Source organism: Dromaius novaehollandiae, chromosome 2 (assembly GCF_036370855.1).
Source record: "Dromaius novaehollandiae isolate bDroNov1 chromosome 2, bDroNov1.hap1, whole genome shotgun sequence".
Lineage (NCBI taxonomy): Eukaryota > Metazoa > Chordata > Aves > Casuariiformes > Dromaiidae > Dromaius > Dromaius novaehollandiae.
The window spans coordinates 37223442-37243976 of record NC_088099.1 but is presented as its reverse complement, the minus strand read 5'-3'; the positions used below and the strand labels follow the sequence as shown (position 1 = coordinate 37243976).

Genomic DNA, 20535 nt, shown 5'->3' with positions numbered 1-20535 from the left:
GTTTGTTTTTTTATTTTCTGTTATGCTCTTGCATTCCTCACTGGGGGCCTCAGTTTTATTAATTATTATGAAAGATGTTTACAAGAATCATACTCAGAAATGAAGAAATAAAAGAAAATCTTGGCTTGCTGCAGAACTTACTTATTTGTCTTACCTATGACATGACTTGGAGAAGTCCTCTCATGTTTCTCCTATGTTTTTATTTATTTATTCTTCTAATCAGAATACCTTAGCTTCTGCTAGGCCGAGTGATATGTCAGGAGAATGGCAGGCTACAACAGCATAGCAGATTTCTTCCTGTATATATTCTGCCAACAAGGCTCTTCACGTGGTCACAATAGGGCAATAAATGCTGACAGATGTTGTTAACATCTCTGTTAAAATTCAGCCCCATTTTCTACTGCATAATGCATTCATGCCTATTTTTAATAATATCAGAACTAATGCTGACATATCAATATTAGTGCTCATTTATTTCTATAATTCTTGTTTGTTTCTTTTAAGAGGCTGTGAAGTTGCAATAAATTAAGCTATTGAAAACAGAAGTTGAAAATTCAGGCCTGCGTAATATTTTAACCGTCTAGTCATCATAGATTCGTCTGATGTTCTTCGTGTGCATTAGTTGTGGCAGTCATATGTTGTGCTGTGGAAAGTGCGTGAGCGTCCCTTGAATTTTTTTAAGATCTTAAAGGTCAGTAAGCACCTTAATTTAGATGGAAGTGTTGCTGTGATTTATTTTTATTAGGTGAAGTAGAAACGTTGCCATCACTTGCTTTGTTTCCTTCGCGCGTGCTGAGCCATCTGCGCGCGCTGGGAGACCAGTAGGCCCAGGAGCACGCAGGTGCCATGCAGAGTGCTCCACGTGCCAAGGGCTGCCAGCAGCAGGCTTTGTGCTGGCTGAAGGATGGGAGAGGCATGCCTACACCTCGCGAAGGCTGCTGGGCAAATTGCACCCTGCATAACCCAAACCCTCCGCTGCTGGGAGTGCCAGCTGCGTCGTCGCGAAGCTGCGGTTGCGATCCTGCATTGCTGATGCCTCCCCAGCTCTTGCGGGGGTAGTAGGAAGGGGGGAAGCTGGAGATTCACCCATCCAGCCCTGGTTTTCAGCTGCTTGTTTCTGCTCAACACTCAGGTACAAAACTCAAACTGCTGCCTGAGGATAGCGAAGCGCTGGGCGCCCTCTCAAAAAGCAGAAGGCAGCTGTACTATCTGGTAACGTGTTTTCTAGGTCAGGTTATGCTAGACAGTATCCTGGAGGTCACCCGCGATGTATCCATTCTGGATTATTACATTTTTAAATTTAGCCTCTGAAAATCATCTGCAAAGAGTGATTCTCATGGGAACCAGCAGGTGCTTGCACGTTTGTGGTAAATGACTAGATACTGGATCTGACATTTTTTGGGGTACTGAAAATAAAATCCAAGTCCAAGTGTTTCTATGGTGTATACCCACGTTTAGGATTCTAATCTGTGTCCAGTCTATTATTTTGGTGCTTACTCCATGTTTATTTATATAAATAACCTTGAGAGTTGTTCAAGTGTTATCAGAGCATGTAGTTATGGATTTAGGGACCTAAATCTCCAGCTCTCGGTGGGAGGAAAAAAAGCCTTATATTTGAAGTACTCAATAGTCAATAAGAAAACAAAACCAGAATAATTCCTGGTAGTGTTTTGAAATTCACTTGTACACTTGGGATCGGAATTGTTATGCTCTGTTTTCTTTAGCTGGGTATCGTCCCTTGCTCTGCAATTGAAAATGCAGTTGTCACTCTCCCCCGAGGAGGCGAGAGAGGGGGAACACAAGCATTTGGCAGTGCTTCAGTTGCAGGAGTAATTGAGATATCAGATAAAGCCTTTCATTATCCGCACATAACTTTTTTTTTTTTCTCTCCCTGCGAGAAGGTCTTGAGGAAAGACAACATCTCAGGGTCACATACCATAAATAGAGGTGGATTTAAAAATCAAACTAGCTGGAGGTTTTGTTTTTGTTTTTGTGGGGGATTGTTTGTTTAGTCAGTTATCTCCGCGCTGCTTGTTTCTTTCAGGCAGTATAGCGTAATTTGGAGAATTTTTATTGCTTCACCTCTTAACAGCCTGTCTATGCAGAGATTGGAACTGAAATAACTGAAATTAGAAGTAATTTAACACCTTTAGTTATTTTAGTACAAGCCTTTATGTGAACATACTCTTTCATTTCTGATTATGAGTATCCTATTTCAGCATAACATAGATGTAAGTTAAATCAAAACAGGATATGAATAATCTTAAAGGAGTAGATTAGGTACAATTTTAGTTATTTCAGTTCCAGTCTTGTGTCGATAGTTTAGACCTGAGTGAGGGTCTCTCTTACCATCCGATCGTTTTTGGCGCAATGAATCACTGCTCTCAGGCCAGGTTTTGGCAGAGATGTCCATAGCAAAAAACCCCAATTGGGGCCAATTATCACCTTTGGGGATAGTATCCACATGGAGGGTAAAGGTCACATGAAAATAGAGACATTCTTCACCTCTGGATGGTGTTTCTAGGACTCTGTGGGGACGCACAGATGGTGCTCTGCTGACTTCTGTTTTTTTTTTTTTTTTTTCTTTTTTTTTGGCCATTGGTAGGATATATCCTATAAATCTAGTGCTATCCACCAGAGTAAATTTTAACTAAAAAGGTGGAGGGACAAAGAGAGTATTTGTCATCTGAAGTTGTTTTTTTTTTCACTAGAGAACTTACTGAGAAATGATTGCAGTAAGTGCAGGGCTGTGATGATGTTAAAGTTCATGGTGTATTTACTGTTTGCAGGGGAAGGTAGGAACTTTTCTGAAAGTAAAGCTTCTCTGACAAGTGTTAAATGTGGTAAGGGTATTCCTGAATATCGGAAGCAATGGACTGTAGTTTTAAAATATGACAATAAGGTAGAGTAATTTTAGCACTTGTTCTTCTGCCAATATTTGCAGCTTTAGAGTCAAATTCTGCTTCTCCACTAAAATATTTTTCTTTGCTTTGTTGAATGAAAGACCCACACAAACACAACTCTGGTATTTTTTTGAACTAGGGCTGCGATGAGGCTGAAGTTTAAGGCATACTGTAAGCAAAAGACATATATGTTGTGCTTTAAGGTGGGTCAGCTGTTATATTCTAGATTCTAAGGCCAATTGTAAGAGCAGGCTCAAAACATTCAGAAAGAAGTGATGTATTTACTTTCAAGTCCTATAATGTTAGTGTAAATGACTTTGTCGATGCTGGCTGGGGACACTGCTGTAATATTGACCCAACTTCAGTTGTGTTACTGTATTCTGAGGGCAGATGCTTTCCCCCACCCAAGTTTATTCAAGAGCCGGGAGCCTTCCTTCCCCCAGGCTTTAGTACAAAATAAGGGAACTGCAAGGGCTGTGGGGCCGTTGCAGTTTTGCCTCTTGGCTTCTCAGGCTCCTTGGGATCTGGTAGATCTTTTGAAGGGTGTTGATGGACATTTGTCCTGTGTGCGCAGAGCGTGTATACAATATAACACATTTAAGTTACTAACATTGAACAATATGAATAAAGAACTTCAAAAAGTGGGTTCTTTCTCTGAAATAACCCAGACGTCTGGTTTTAATATTGTTCAGCAGGAACTGAAGAAGGAAAGGTAAAAACTCTTAATTCAAGATCTTTCTGAGCAGACATGGTCTTATCTAATAACAACACTGAACATATGTTTTTTTCTGAGGCAGGATTTCTGCTGTGAAAGCCTAATGGATTTCTTTCTTCCTTCAAAGTAAATATGTGCTCAGGAAGGAGTAATAAGAACTTAGACTGTAGGGAGCCTGCTGAATATTAGCAAATTTAGCATTGTGAGGAACTTCTTTCTGGTCTATTTGGGGAGTCTGAAATAAAAACACGAAACTTGAAGATTGTATGTTGCATGTATGTGTGAAGTTCAGAATGTATGTATTCAAAGGTTCCCTTTCTTTCCCCCTCCCCCTTTTAACATGTAGATTTATGAGGAATCAGAGATGAACTTGGAGCAGGAGAGGCCTTTTGTCTGCAGTGCCCCAGGCTGCTCACAGGTGAGTGGAGTCAGCGGTGATATTAATTGAGTCCTCAGCACTAGCTCTGGCTTGTATAATGCCTCCTGATATATTAACATGTCTAACAATAATGTGTGTTTTGTTTTTTTAAGTCCTTCCCCCCAACTCCCTCCTTGCCCCACAAGATATTATTACAAAATATTTAAAGCAAACATACAGCTATTCAACAGTGAGTTGGTAAATGTGCTCTTTCAAGCTGCTTCTGTTCCTTCCCTTGCCCCTAATTCCAATGTGTCAAGCCAGGTATTGCAAATTCCTTTAATGGTTAGCAAGAGAAGACACACTAGGAGGGAACACATTTGTCTGTCTGTCTTCTGCTTATGTGTACAGTGCAATAATTAGATTTCCCAGTGGATATGGTGGCTCTCCTGGGATTTTTTTGTGTGTATAATCCTTAAACACAGTGCTTATTAGCTAATATTTTTGTTTTTGAGAGCTTTTCCTACTAAATGTCCTCTATTTAAAATGTAACCTACAGATAAGTTCTGCTGGAGGATGTACATGTGGGATTCCTGTTGACTTGACTGGTGATCTGCCATGTGCTTCTGAGGGTACAATATGACCTGTAGCATTAGATGTTTGATCTTCTTTAAAAAAAAAAAAAAAAAAAAAAAGAAGTAGTAGTGAGAGGGATTTTTTACCTGTTTAGATTTTGAATTGAGTCTTAAGAGTTTCTTCTGCAAAATCGATAACATCATCTCTTCCCTTGCAGTGATGAGGGAAGTTCCATGTGTGGCACTTCCGATCCTAATTTTGTTCAGTGACATGAGTTTGCCAATAAAATCTTCAGGCAAGGATGTATTTTGGGTTTTTGCCACAGACCTCCTATATGCATCTGTTTTAAGTGATTTAGCTTAACCATTTCCCAGATTCCCTCTCTTTTAATGAGGGTAATATTTTCCTGCTTTAACCATATGTTGAAAGTTTTCAGCTGGCTAGTATTTTTACAGCCCTTTATGTTCCCGTGATAGAATGATGGATGAACGAAGTATTGTGCAATTATTACTGGAATGTAGGTGTTGATTTCAACAGGAGTTGAAATAAGAAAGGGAGAAGCTTGAGATCAGGTTAACAGCTGGCCGAGACGCTTTTGCCATTCAGTTAAATGGGAGAGTGCATCTTGCTGGTTGTCCCTCAAACTGAGGATTTGTTGCTTCTGACTTCCACATGCACCATTCTATCACAGAGATAGTATAAAAATATCTGAGTTTTATAGTGAAAATTTGTTTACCTTTTTGTTGAATCTTAAAACTTACCTCCACTCCAATCAGTAGACTTGAACCTGTTAACGTCTGCAATTAAATTCCTCAGTAGAGTGGAAGCTAATCCAAACAAGCTCCATTCAGAGACAGGTTGTGGTACACTGTTACAATTTGGGAAGATGAGCAGTCTGTGGGTGACTTTATCTTTTTAAAAAGCATTTCACGTCTCATTTCAAAATGTGATTTCTGTCTATCATAAACCAGGAATTGACAGAAGTGTATACAGTAGATCTAACCTGTTCAGGGACTTGCTTCTCCATATCGGTCACTGCGTATATTTGAGGGGTGAGCGAGTTGGTCTTTTGCATAAGCAAGGAAATAGATTTATAGAAAAGACACAGAAGTCTGGACTGAAGGAATAACTTCTCAGTCACACAAGGCCCTCTAAACCCTGCCAATCTCGCCCTGAAGACAGAACACAGTGTTCCATGAAGGAAAACCTCATTTCTATGAGAAGAACCGTGGTTTTTTTCTCACAATATCATTGAGCAAGGTCTTTCACATATTCCATTTGTTCTTAATGTAAATTTTTAGTGCTGCATTTCTTCCAGATGAGTAAGCAATGAACCAGGATTTCACAGAGAGGAAAACGTCTTGGGGATTTATTTATTTTTTCCAGAGAACTCATTCCCATTATTTATGCCGCTTTGTCTATGGCCTTAGAGAGATTCTCGGAAGGTGTAACATACTGCAACTATTTATACTATAGCCACAAGCAAAGTCACTTAGCCAAGAATATATTATGTTGAAAGCATTATGTCACTTTAACTCTGTTATTGCTAGTTTTTGACATTCTGCTATGTACCTGTTGCTTTAAAAAGCTGTTTTAAATTTTTTTCCCCCAAGCCACGGTAATACATCTTTTGGCCTTTGCTAGCCCTGAAATAACCCCGTTAAAACTATTGCAGTACCCTGTGTACGCACCTTCCGGTGAAGAAAACTTAACATAACTGTTATGCCCTTAGACCTCAAGTGTTCAGGTGCTTGCGCATTTATTCAAGCTCGTCTCTTCTTGTTCAGAAGAAGCTGTTGTAGCATTCTGTTATCAGACTATGTAATAAAAATGTTAGCACACTTACTGGTTTCTTACAAAGTATGGCCCTTCATCATCTCTACTTGACAAAAGGAAGGAAGTCAATTTAGTAACATAAAGGATCATAAGTAGTTGTTAGATACTGAGCACTGTTTCACTGTCAGTTTAAATGAAGTTGATATATCAGACTCTTTCAGATATAAAGATGCATTTTGCCTGAATGCTTTTACAAAAGACTAGCTTCTCTCATTATTGTTATTGCTGTTCAGCAAGTATAGGTTGCAGAAAGATATAAAAGCAGAAAAATCCATTAAAGAGATTTAAGAGATATCCTGCATTGCTATGCATTTGCTGTGGGCTAAGAGCATACACAACAGCAGTTATCACAGTTCTGCAGGCACATGATAACTTGTGAAGCTGTGGTAACTGGAGCGTGTGTCCGAGACCCTTTGAATCCAAGACTTGGTCTTACAACTTTTTCAGACAAATGCACTGCACTTTTCTGTGTGTAACCCCAGAGAGCACTGCAGCAAATATGTTTCTAAGCAGAGCACAGAGATATTTGTTACTCATATTCACTTGCATTTTCAAATACTCTGTTGCTGTTCCTGTGCCATTTGGATGGCTGGATGCATTTCTTTCTCTCTCTTATTTTTGAAATTCTATCCAATGCCAGAAGTTTATTAGCGAATTAAATTCTTCTTTTTTTTTCTTCCTTTCTCTCTCTCCCTCTCTCTCTCTCTCTCTCTTCCCCCTCTCTCTCTCTTTCTGTGTTTGCCTGACAGCGTTTTCCAACAGAGGATCATCTGATGATTCACAGGCACAAACATGAAATGACTTTGAAGTTTCCTTCAATAAAAACAGATAATATGTTATCAGGTAAGAAGATGTGAATTCAAGAGTCAAGATAACTATTCAGATGATGTTGAAAGCGTGACTCCTACTGGAAAGCTACTGGCAAAATACCTCCAAGATTGGTTTAACACCCCCCCCCCCCCCCCCCCAGCAATTAAATAACAAGTAGAGATGGAATAAGCTAGAATGTGTATCTTTGGACAGAAAGACAGCTGCCATTCTTACGCCTCCCCACAGGTTTGGCATGAGAAGGACAGAGATTGCTGAACCTCAGCCATGCCAGCAGCGCTATCACTGACTCCCTTGTCAGCATGCCAGTGAAATGCAGGCACTTAAAAGCATGTCACCTGGGAGCCTAGCAGTGAGTGTGTTAATGAAGTGCATTTATACCGTTCTCACAAGACTCACTATTTTAACTTTGACAAGCTCACTTCAGCAACCATAATAGGCCACATCATGAGAGTCACCTTTATAAAGACCTGCCCACTTTAAATAGCTGTAAATCCTCCAGCTGAAGAAAGGTAAAACAGTGGGTAATATCCAACAGTCTTCCCCCCAAAGTTAATCATCTCTCTCCACTTCTCCCACCATGCACAGATGCTATGGGGTACAAAACTATCTTTATGTGCAATTACAGCCTATAGTTTCTGATGTGGTTTTTCTCATATTCTTGTCTGAGTATCCACATATTGGTGGCTTACTAGCATTCAGTAATTGCTGGCTAAATTCACAGGCATTAAGCTAATCTTAATCTTACTGCCTCTCTCCTCTCCTGTTCACTTTCCTATTGTATATTCCTTGGGTTGTGCTAATTGATACTTAGGAATAATATTACTAGCATTTTTCAGGCTGCAAAGTAATTGTGGGGAGGAAACTTTGATGAAAATGTATGTTCTGTGTGGATGTTAACAAGTTTTTGATACTTCCCTTTTGAAATAGACTTCTTATAGGTAAATTGTGCCTGTTGTAATCTGAGTGCTTACTCTCAGCAAAACTTCCTCCATCTCTGACCATTCTGCGTGCAAATACAGTAACTAGGCAGATCTCGAGCAGACTGTTTTATGGATAAATCCCAGGAAATCATATTTGGGTAGCAATTGTTTGCAATTATTTCATTCAGGTTTTTGTTTTGTTGGTCTTCTGCCTTTGGGACTTCAGGTACTGGTGAAAAATCTGACAGACCCCACCCCAAATTGAATTTCTTTTCCTCTTACTCTGGAAAATGCCAGAGTGGACTAAGTTTAGAAAGAAGCAGTACACAGCCCATTGGAGAGTAGGGCCTGTAAAGTGTTTGCATGCCAGCTATGCCCACAGAATTCTGTGTCTGCAAGCCCGCATGAGAAAATGCTGCCCTTGCACTTGGCAGTGTCCTCTGGCAGTGAAATTGTTTGAAGACAACTGTACTTTGGGCACATTCACCCCGTAAAAGTGCTCACTTTTGTTAGAGCTTTCTGTTTGGCAAGAGCCTTGCTCTAAGGCAGTTTCTAAGGAGTATGTTCTGTCATCAGGAGTCCCTTGAGTGGAATAGCTCCATTTATGTTTGGTAACTTCTGTGATATAGCTGTCCTCCTTCCCATGGATTGCTTTCCTGGGGAATGCTTTGAATGGCTTCCAGGCTTCCCATTATTAGTGTAGCCCTGCAGTTAGCCAACTCAGTATGTAGAAATGCAGAATTTTGTGGCCAAAATGGCTATAAGATTGTGTTTGAGGGGTATATTTTTTTTATGCCTTGTGTATGAATATCCTCTGTGGTAATGAAAGAGTAAAAAGCTACTCATGTTCTCAAAGACTATGGTGAGTGTGTCTGACCACAGTGGCCTGACAACCTGATGCTGTCATGTAGGATTTTTCTTTTATGTTCATTTGGTGGATTTGTTTGGCATTTTGCAACCCTTAGTTTGGAAGCATCATAGATCTACTCTCTGCTCGGAGACATTGAAAAATAGTTGTTTCATTACCCACCTAAACCCTGGGGAAATCTAAATACCTTAAAGTTTAAGATGTTTTATTCTTAGATTTCATAATGAAAAATTAATGATATATGGGAAAAAGAGACAGACTTTTCTCTTAGACATTTGTCTTCATGTCTTCCTTCTTGTTTTTTTGCATTTTTGCTCAGTTGATTTTTGAGGGGGAGGGAGAATTGTTTCCGTCATCAGTAGATTCAAAGAAGCGATTGCCCTATAATAAGCCAGGTGCAGTGGTGGTGTGTGTGTGGGGTGTGTGTGTGTGTTTTAAGGTGCCTTGAAGTCAGATTTTCTCCTTTTTTCCATATTGTATACTATCTTTTAATGTGCCCTTTTGTATTTGAAGCTGTTCAGTATTCCAAAAGCAATGTGGAAAACTTTTAAGTAATTAGTGCACAAAAAATAATAGTCTGTATGCTTTAAGATAGCATTAGAATTATTTATACTGTTTCGAGACAAAGCTAACCCCCAGTCTGGGGTCACTATAATGTCAATAATATTTAACACACAATAACCATTCTGTATTCTATGAACTATTATTGGAGATAGTCACTAAAATTTCAGGGCTGTTGGTCTTGTACCAACGCATCTTAGAAACTGAACAAAACATGACTCAAGAAATAGGAACATGTTTCTGGTGTATGAAATTTGTGCTTGGTTATGAAACACAAATGTGTAAGTGAGAGGTAAAGTCAAAATATGTTGTTATGTGGGTAGGGTCAGTGTTTAACAGCTAATGTTACATGACCTGATTGAAGCTATTGGTGCTATGCCAATTTATCAGGTATGTCTAGCCAAGAGCTTTCCTTGTTATCAACTAGTTCTGCTATATTTACAGGTTTTATTATATCTGGTGATTCCTGAACTAATTCAGAAACTCCAGGTACACGCATACACTAAATGGCTATGTTCTCTGACTGTTTAAATGAAAAGGAAGTCCATTAGAGGCATTTCATTAAAATGCAAGTGATTCATCTGTCGATAACTTAACATTCATTTTAAAGGACAGCAATAAGATTGTAATGTTAGCTATTTCTTTCTGTGTGTGTATTTTTTGTCTGTTTGTTTGAAAGCCTTGTTTGACTATGGATATAGAGTCATTGATGGTTTCCATTTTTACATTTCTTAGCCCAAAAAGAACTGTTTGAGATAATCCATAATATCTTGTCTAAGTTTTGTATGCTAGTCATCATTGCAGGAAACTTTGTAGTTAGTTTGACTGAGATGAATGCCATCTCTCTGCTGTTGTGCTGACTAAATATTACATTACATGCATTTTGTGCATGTCAAAGATTTTTTTGTTTTCACAACACTGAAATATTAATGACTATGGGACAGATTGTTCTCTCCAGGTGAGTACTGAAAGCTTTGTTGAACTGAATTTTGGGAGGGGGTACAATGAGATTCCCTTGGTATCAAATTTAAGAGGAGAGAGGAATGAAAGCTTGCCATCTTTGAGGGAGAAAGAATTTGTTCCAAAAAGTACTTCCAGCAGATGAAAGAGAGGCCAGGGTTATCTGTATATGTGTAAAGCTTGTTTCTTTCTGATTCTATTTACTTAAATCCTGTCCTCTGGATTTTTGAAGGTAAATCCCACTATGGAAATAGAAACAGTCTCCTCTAGATGAAAAGAGGCGTGTGTGGAAAAAGTAGTGCGATTATATTACTTTTTCCAGGTAATGCCTGTGTCAGTGAAGTAACTTATGTCATCCTTGGTTGGCCCATTTTCTTTCTCTTTGTGATTTACAAAGAGAGGTTTATCTAGATATGAATTTTGTGGATGCAAAATGAGTGGATAATGAGTGAAAAAATTGTTTTGTCTGACTTCTTGTTCACTTCTGTGTCCCTTGTTTTACCAAGTAATGAAATGGAAAGTCTGTTGCACCTTTTTCTTCTAAAATTCAACTAAGGAGGTTCTGAGTGACCAGAAGAGATTAAAGATGTGTGTACCCTCAGAGAAAGTCCAGCCAGCACTTTAAATAGTGAATCATATAGCAGTAAAGTTCTCAGGAGCCCTCAACTGTGAGGTCCTCTGTAAGGGCAGTTCCACCAGGTACAACTGAGTGCAACTCTGCCTCTTCTGCTCTTCCATCACTTGAGGTGTCATGACCTTGAGTTTTCTGGTGCACATGGGTGGTAACCTGCTGAATCAATGGAGAAATTTTCTTGAAATTCTCAGAACATTCCACCTTTCTTGTGGCTGCTTGATGGGCAGCCCTTCCAATTTCAGTGCTAGTCCTATTACTCTGACTTTGTTATCATTGCATGAAAGTATAACACGGGTAAGTATATAAATTCAACAAAGCTCCACAGCTGAACAAGCCAAATGTCTATTATTACTGCACATGAGACTAAACACTTTTTTTTTTTAAAGATGAAGAATCAAGTTACACACTTTGGAGCTGTGCTATTAGGTATCTTTTACGGAGGATGAATAACATTTGCAGTAGTTTAATGGTCAATATAAACTTTAAAAATCTGGAAATTCTTTGTTTTTTTCCAAACAAAAGCATGTTTAGCATACCTGTCCTTTGATTCTCCAGCTTTTTCTTAAACTGTTATCATGCTTTAATATTTTCATTCATGCTTTGAGAGATTAAATTCCAGGATCCAGGCTAGTTTTACAAAATGCATTCTGGTAGATGATTCAAATAAACTCTCTGTATAACAAATTAATGCTGCATTTCCTGTGACTGTATTTATTAAGGCTGTTGTTTTGACAGCAACTTATTGAGACTGAGTTTCATTTAAGAGGTTATTATTTCAGTAATTACAAAAAAAACCCAAACCCCACAGCCAAACGTAGTGAATATCTAGTGGAATCTTTTTACTTTGCTGAAGACTTCAGACTTCCCATTGCCTTACTGCATATATTTTCAATGAATGTAGAAAATTAAGGGTCATCATGTCAAACACTGTGGTTGGGGATAGGTTTAGGTATAGGGGATACATATATATGGGGATAGGTATGGTTAGCAGCCAATATATATTCAGTACATCAAGTTCCAGCTAGAATCTGATTGTTGAGATTTTCTGAAATTCTCTCCTATAAAATACAACAGGTTGACTTGGAATCTGCAAAGATTAGACAGTTCAAGCTTTTTTTTTTAATTCTCCAGTTACATTTTTGAGATCTATTTAAACTTAATGTATCTTGCAGCCCATCTTCAACGACCGCGTAAACAAACAGGCTGATTACTAGTTCTAGTAGTAGACCAAACTAGACATTTATCACCTAGCTGCAAGTTTGACAGGCTCTGCATTCAACCTAGTGATAAAGACTAGATAGAAATAACTTCCTAAGCAATTATCACATGGCAAAAGTTGAGCTGTGAAGCTACAAATGGCTAGAGGTGGGTGCCTGAAAGCACAGTAAACTAGTTGTAGTAACAGTTGTGGATGGGAAGATTTTATTCATCGAACAGTCTGACTGAACTGGGATAGTTGCTCAGTATAACAGCCAGATATCTAGAATTAACCCAAACTGACCTGAATCCCAAGTGATCCAGTTCAAAATGCACTTTGGGCCATTAAAGGTCTGGGTTGTCTGGATCACAGTGTGCATGCAGGAAAGCTTCCTGCAGTAACCTGTGTGTCCTCAGTGAGAAAGCTGAGATGGTGCTAGCTCCGTCTGAGTTTTGTGCCAAGTTGATCTGGCATATCTCGTTGCTGAAGCACAACAAATCGGAGCCCTGTTCTTGGTAAGCCTGCAATAGTTGTGGGTGCTAGTGACAGATAGCAACAAAAGATTTGTTTGTACCAAACAGGGAAGAGTGAGGTCAGGCACAAGCTGTTGGAACTGTTAATGCATTTTTAAGTGCTGAGATTTAGAAATATTTTATTAATTTTGGGAGACCTGAATGTGTAACTTAAGCTAGGGTCTCCTTTATGATATTGTTCCCAATTACAACATGTGGGCTTCCTTAATTTAGGTAAAAGAATTACTGTGGTGTTCGGAGTAGTGTCTTCTACTAGGAGTGTTCCCACCTCCTGAGGAAGAATTGGTGTTTTCCAGGGGCAAAATGTTTGGTTGCCTCAGGAGCAAAGAAAGCCCACTGGCACTGGTAGCCCCAGAAGTCCTAAGTGCCGAAATCAGTGGACACTGTGTAAGTGCAATGTAACCACTGCACTGTGTAATGTCTCAACATTATAAAGTCTAATTTTTTGTCAGTTACACTGTCATATAAAAACACGGGTTTCATGGACCTCTGGTTTCTAAGAATGTTGAAAGATGCAGTATTATAAGGTAGAAAGGTGGGCCTTGGTGTACCTCTGATTTAGCTGGCTTTGAGAAGGTCTGCAGGTGGGGTTTGGGGTGGTTGCTGGGTGGGCACTTTTTTAGTTTGTTTGATTTTGGGGCAGTAGGAAGAAGGCTGTCTGTTTAATGAAATGTTGTTCTGAACTGTTGTCAGTCTGATTTCTGGACCACAGAAACTACAATACCGTATAGGGAGACTGAGGTAATCATTTACGATGACCATATCAATATGTAAGTGGTGTAAATAGTGTTACTAATCTATCAGCTCTAAGGCTGTATATATCAGGCTGTAATATATCAAGATAGTTAATTGGAAAGATTATCCTCTGAAGTTCACTGTAGGTAACACCACTTATTTGATTTCCTTGGGCTGTTTGTGATACAAAAGGACCGCATTCAACATGTGCAGAAGGAGGCAGAATGAAGCCGTTGTGCATTTGAAGACCCATTCTTGGTCTGGGTTGCCTGTTTTCACTGTTGAAATGGATTTATTTCACTGTCTTTTACATTCATGGAATAGATGCTGAACACATCAGGAGCAATCATACCAACTTTAGCTACATATGCCTTAGAAACACTTTGTTATCCATTATGTAGCCTCTGATCTAATGTAGCGTCTTGTAGTAAGTAATACCTGATTTCTCGACCAGTTGTGCACCTTGGTGAAAACTAACAAGACCCTGTCTATGTTAGTGTTCCCCTGCCTGTTTAAAAAAAAAAAAAAAAAAATCTGGGTTCAAGCAACTCTGAAGAAAAGTTAAGAATTTGGTTTGAGTGACAGTGATGCTATCAACTTCTTTATGGAACCCTAAATTTACATTTTGGTCGTGAAAATGATACCTTGCTTATATGATATGGATATATCATTGTCTAAGATACGACATTTCATATATTTGCTTAACATTCAAATATGAACGTTCCTTTTATGTCCAGAAAGACTTGGCAATGATTATCTTTCTGTTTTTCTACAATGTAATAGTGTTTTTCACTGAAGTAATATTTCATACTTTTTGGAAATAAAATCTGTTTCTCTGGATTTTCAGTGTACTTCATCTCTAGTACAAATTGCAACCTAAGGGCCAAAGACAACCCTGGTGTAAATTCTCTGAGTTCAGTGAGGTTACCCTAGAGATTAGTTTGGCACTACTTATTTAGGGCATAGACCTGTAAAGTGCTGAGTGTCCTCAGCTCCCATCGATGTCAGCACCTCATCGACTCAGCTCCTTACGCTGAGTTCCTGCAAGATTCTTGGAAAGTCTTATGTTCCTGTCTCTGCTAATACAGTAGTTAGCTGTGAAAACTAATAGATAAATATGTGTGCATTCCCAAACACTTGGGTTTTGTTTCCTTTAAGCTCACAAGTATAACGCTGAAGCCAAAAGAAATAAAAACAGAATTTTAACATTAAGGCTTTGCTTCTTATGTTACATCAATATGTTCCAACCGAAATATACATGCAGACCAGGGTCTTTGCCCTTAAATTACTTAAAAAGGTCAAAGCTGTAGGACCAGGCATTGTAAAGGTGGAAATCAGCTTCATGCTGATTCTATAAAGTGGAGGATCAGCCCCTTAATTTCCGAGTGGAAACTGTATATCCTTTTGTATGCTTTTCTTTTGTGCTGCCTTTTGTTTTGGGGTTGCTATGTGTTTCTCTGCTGATCATGTAATGTTCATTCTTCTGGTAACAGTTCCTTGTAACAGGGAAATATTAGAACTTGACCCATCTTAGTTAGGCACAAGAAGCTAAAGTTTTTCCCCAGAGTTCACTGAAGTGGGAAGCTTTTGCCTGAGGTCAGATTTGGCCCTGTATGGGCAACTGGGATTAGTGCAACAGGCACTTGTTTTCACTCTTTGTAGAATGAATTTCAAACAATAGGATAGTTGTGAATGATTACGCAGAAGATGATTTTCGAAGAGAGTTAGGACAACCTTTCCATAAGACTAGGTACTACAAAGCAGCCTTAGCTGGACTGGGAACTAGGAAAAGAGTAGCTAAGGCGAAGAGATTTTTCTTTCCTTTGCTGCTCGATTAGAGCCTTTTGCTTTCTAAGTCTCTTTTGCCTGGAATGAAAGGAAGGTCACTGTTCTTTGGGTGTAAAGCTGATAGAACCATATGGACTATCCCCATCTTTGTTAATAGGGCTCTGTCTTATAATTATTTGGGGATGGGGAAGCTGAGGTGGAGTAGTTAAGAACTTGCTTCAGAATGAATGGAGTTAGCTCAGAGCTGACTCCATATGAAGACTTCTTGATTCCCAAGTGTGGGCTCAGTTTTCACTTTCCAGTGAAAGACTGGCTGAGGTCATCACCAAAACAATCATCTACTGGGCAATTTTACTTGCCTTATTTATAGGTTTTTGAAAAGATGACGAAAACCTTGTACCTTGAGCCCCTCCTGCCTGTAGCATTAAAGAGAATACTATCCTTCCCTGAATTATTTTTGAGGAGGGAACAAATTCCTAGAGATGAAGGCATGCACTAAAAATCTTTTGACTTTAAGTCTCATTGTTTTTATGAATTTTCAGCACTTTTAGATTAAAAGAAACAAGAACACTGGAGCTTCCTTGTGGCCAAATTTAATATTTCACAACTTTTTTTTTAATGTCATTTCAGTCCTTCAAAAATTATATTAGGAACAATTCACTGAGCAGGACTTCTTTGCACCAGGACTTACTTCCAGTGTGTTTCAGAATATGAAATTGTGAATGTTTGAGGTGGTTTTCAAGCAGTGAAGGCATAACTAATGTGTATCTGCCGCAGTTACCTGTGTGCTGCAGGGTAAATATGCATTATCATATGTGCTGTGAGTTGCTTTACATGCAGTTGTCATTGGAGTTCTATGCACAATTTTAATGACCATTTGCACATCTTAGGGATATGCACTTATGTGTTATGTGCTCTCTGAAAATCTGGCCTGTTGTCTTTCTGGCTGAATGATGAGTGCTGCCTGTTTTCAGACACTGTTGGCAGTCATTTTATGTCTGCAGTGCGCAATGTCAAAATTCAGTGCCATGTGATTTGTTTTCAGTGATGATGTGTAGTAGTGGAAAGGCATTGGCAAGTTAAATAGTCTGCCAAGAAAAGAGAGGTTCTGTCTCCCTCCCCTTTTAATACTGAGTATCAATGATTATTTCTTTTCATATTCTCAGATCAGACTCCTACACCAACACGCTTTCTGAAGAACTGTGAGGAAGTGGGCCTCTTCAATGATATTGATTGCTCCTTAGAGCACGAGTTTAGAAAGGCACAAGAAGAAGAGAACAACAAAAGGGTGAGTGTTAGTGCATCAATCTCTTCCTGCCCTTTTTGATTCCTTCAAACAAACATTTAAGGATATTGTGTGAAAGCAGATCTCTATTATCTGGTAGTAACCTTTTGCTTAGAAACTAGGTGGCACTATAAGTTGTGACATGTTTTCTAAACTATTGAAACGGTTGACAAAAAAAAACCCAAACCAAAAAAAGCACCATTACATTTTCAAAAGCATGTAACTGTTGTTGCCAGGGTTTGATTCCAAGTCACTGCTTTTAAGTAAACTATATTAAAAACCACACACCTCTTGAGGGAGAGGCTTGGGCAAATTATATCATCTTTGAAGTGAGGATTGCAAGCTTGCTCAAATACATTACAGGGAAATGTGGATTATGAGGAGGCATTTACATTAAGAGCAAAAAGTTTTGCTCTTTCGCCTGCTGCACTGTGAGCCCAGGATTTTTATTTGTCATCATTACCAGCTTTATCATATGTCTGCGTTTGTCATAAAGTATTCATACAGAAGGGTGAAATTTTACCTTTTAATACCTAGTAGATAATGTATCCCATTTCCAGTTAGCATTCTATTACTCTTAGTATCTGTAAGTTTAGGTTGAATTTTATAGGCCACTTTATATGGAGTTAAGTATACTCCTATGCCCAAAGATTGTCCCAGTGTTTTGAGGGATCCCAACAAGCTGTTTAAAATTTCCTAGGAATTGTAAAAGAGCTTAATGTACTATAGAGGCCACCAAGAGGTGATGGATGAAATTTTAACTTTTCAAGTAAGCCTCCAAAGTTCTGGTTGCTTCTGAGAACTGAAACGCATGAATAACGTGGGGCTTCCTACGGGCTCATATTGCTTCCTTCTTCCTCACTGCAGCTACCAAACAGGCTACCAAATACTTCCCCTTCACATCGTTCCATTTTTATGCCTCTCTTTCACCCTCTGCCATCTCTGTAACTCTTGGAAATTCTCATGTAATATTTCCCCTGCCACAGTACCTCCCCAGTTATTGAGCATTGTGTTATTTGGCCTATGTTTCATAGTTATCTGTATTTGTCTATTTTGAGCCTTATCCAATACCGCATGCTAAATGTGAGGAAAGAAGGCCATGAAGCAGCTACGGTGCTAAAACCAGAGGGCACTTTTCCTTACCTTGCCTCAGCATTATTTTGTCTTTCAGAGCGCCTGTGCCTCCAATTGCAAGTGCTTCCTTCCTGCATAGGGACTGCTTCTTATAGCTGCTGTTCAGTATCATTTGTTTTGCTTGTCAGTTGTTGCTGCCCAATTCAAAATTCATACATTGGAGACATATGTGCGCCTGAATGGGTCCTGGGGCTTGTGAAATTTGAAGTTGGCAGCATTTAGGGACCTGCAGAAGGATCTCTGAAGTACTTTGAGGTCTGCAAGAGAAGGCATTAGAAGGCTTTTTGGAAGAAGAGGTAAGGATGGTTGCTGAGATGCAGAAAGGGAGAGGAGGCATAGAGAAAGAATATGGGAAGGGAGACTAGGGGTAGTTTATTTGTGACTTCTTGGGAAAGGAGTCTAGAGATAGTTTATTTAAGGCTCATAAGAAAGGCGAATCGGACAGATATAGGAGAAAAGGAGAGAAAGAGCAAGGTGTAGTATGCTGATCAAAGAAAGAGAGTGTCCAAATGTGAGAGAGTTCAAGGTTTGGTCAAGGGCTGGGAAAATATCCCAGATAGTTCGATCCTTCACAGCTTTATTTTCAGGATGAATGTTAGGAAACAGGCATGTAATGACAGAAATGTGATTAATTTTATATTTAACTTGTTATATTTAGTTTCTTGTGTGCTGCAGAGGAGGCAACCAAAATCAAGGGGACCATTTCTGTACATTTGTACTACTTTGCAAATTATCAGTATTGAAGAAGATTCCTAAGCAGTTTTTACTGTATGGTAGTTATTTTGCAGGAGTAGGAGATGAGAAATCTACTGATTTGGGCTTCTGTGCAGCTAGCCAAAAATTACAGTTTGATGTTGCAGGGTCCATTTCAGCTCACAAGAGGTACAATCTGATTGCACAATCTGATTAAAACCTAGACAGAGGCATCAGGTTACTTGATAATACCAGTTGTTTAAGGACCTCTAGATGTCTTTTTCTGCCCTCCTTCTCCCAGCCCTTGCAGCTGCCATGGGCTATCTTCCGGGAGCAAAATGAATGACAGGGGGAGAGGGAAATCATTAAAAAAAAGCAAAAGTCCCACTAGCTAGCTAACCTGTAACATTTGTTCTGTGTTTCCAATTAGTCTGTTGTATGTTCATTCTTACATTACTGACTGACTGTCAGATAGGAATCTGAAGCGGGCCCCAGTAGGGCTGTACGCAAATACAAGAGACAAAGGCCACAACAGAAAGGGACTCCTTGGGCCATAGCTGCTGATAATGAAATGCTCCTAATGGCCTGTCCCTGGAATGCAAGTGCAGTGCAGCGTTCTCCTAACGCGCTCACCAGCACTGGGAGGCTAATAGCAGCAGCATGGAAATCTTATTCATGTCTCAGAAAAGTCTTCCAAAAATATTTTTGGTCAGGTTAATTTCTTTGGACTATGAAAGAAATGTTTATTTTAGTATATCACTGTGGATTAGCACACAGCTTGATGCTGAAATCTTATAAGAGAAAAGCACTTTTTTTCTGCTTGAGAGTCCTCATTTGAAAAGAGTCCTCAAAGAATACAGTCCAATTAGCTATATTCTTTCTTTTTTTTTCCTTCTTCTTCTAAACAGGAGTCCATGTGTAGCCCATGAGAATTTGCTGTGATTAAGCTGGTTATGGGGACTGTTGACATTCCAAATTAGCTGTGAAGTGCTGAATGCACAGTCTTAGGAATGGTGCATGTACCCTTTTTGGAAAGGTAGCATTGAGGGGAAAGCACTTGAGTTAATATCCTAGCTGTGTAACCTAGAACAAATCACTTAATATCTTTCTGCCGTAGTTGTTCATGTGTTAAACGGGAATGGCGTCTCTTTCTGCCTCCCATACTCAATATGTCTATATAGATATATATCATCTATAATGATTGTAAGTTCATCTAGCAAGGACTGTCCCTTAAAATATAGCTGGGTTAGCCCTTAGCTTGGGGACTGGGTGGACTAGAGTAATAAGAGTGATAACAACCCTCAGGACCTGGGCTGAAATGAGAATGGAAAAGTTATAAATGGAAATGAGATTTTCAGTGTTTTGGCTCCTCAGGAGCCAATAACATCAAATATTAGCTGGAAGTTGCAGTCTGAGAAGGGCCCACCCCCTAAATGCAAAGGAATAGATCAGAAGTAAGCATATTGATAAGTGTATGTGAAGGAGGCTTTTTGCATCCTCTTGATGGCACTCTTCCTGATCCAAGCATTCCACCTGCCAAATCACCACTGAAATTGGTATAGATAAAAGCATACCCATACTATTTTTCCACTTGCAAAAGTGTAAGTATTAAAGCTCTCAGGAGCTCGAGGCAGACAGTAACTGACAGTTCTGCCCCAAGCAAAATTTGTAACCCAAACCAACAAGGTAGGCAGTGTTGGCAGATCAAATGATCATCTTAGCCTACTAGCTGCAGGTTTTAGGTTTACACTGCTCTGAGCATTAAGTATCCAAAGCATTTGTCATGGGTTATATTTGCAGACCCATGACCTTTGCTACTACTGGATAGGACCTGCTGTCAGATCTTGTTCTGAGCGTTAGGGTTGGGTTTGAGGGAATAATGTCAAACATGGGAAGAGCCAGGATCTGTTTCTGAATGACTAATTGTAGCTGTTGCTTCATTAAAATGCATTTTGCTTGACCTACCTGCATGAAATGAGAAATAGTGGAAGTGCACAGGCCGTAGCA

The 20535-nt window shown here is 39.3% G+C and overlaps 1 protein-coding gene across 4 annotated transcripts in view; it reads left to right on the top strand.

Annotated features, from left to right (window-relative positions):
• Window positions 1-20535, top strand: part of CREB5 (cAMP responsive element binding protein 5) — a 263711-nt gene that overhangs the window by 38955 nt on the left and 204221 nt on the right. For 2 of the 4 annotated variants that reach the window (XM_064506259.1, XM_064506260.1), the window contains exons 2-4: window positions 3965-4036; window positions 7138-7231; window positions 16583-16704. In XM_064506259.1, coding sequence (XP_064362329.1) covers window positions 3983-4036; window positions 7138-7231; window positions 16583-16704 — 270 coding nt within the window. In that variant the 5' untranslated portion in view covers window positions 3965-3982. The remainder of the gene's footprint in view (window positions 1-3964; window positions 4037-7137; window positions 7232-16582; window positions 16705-20535) is intronic. The other 2 variants (XM_064506261.1, XM_064506262.1) reach the window with 2 other exon arrangements.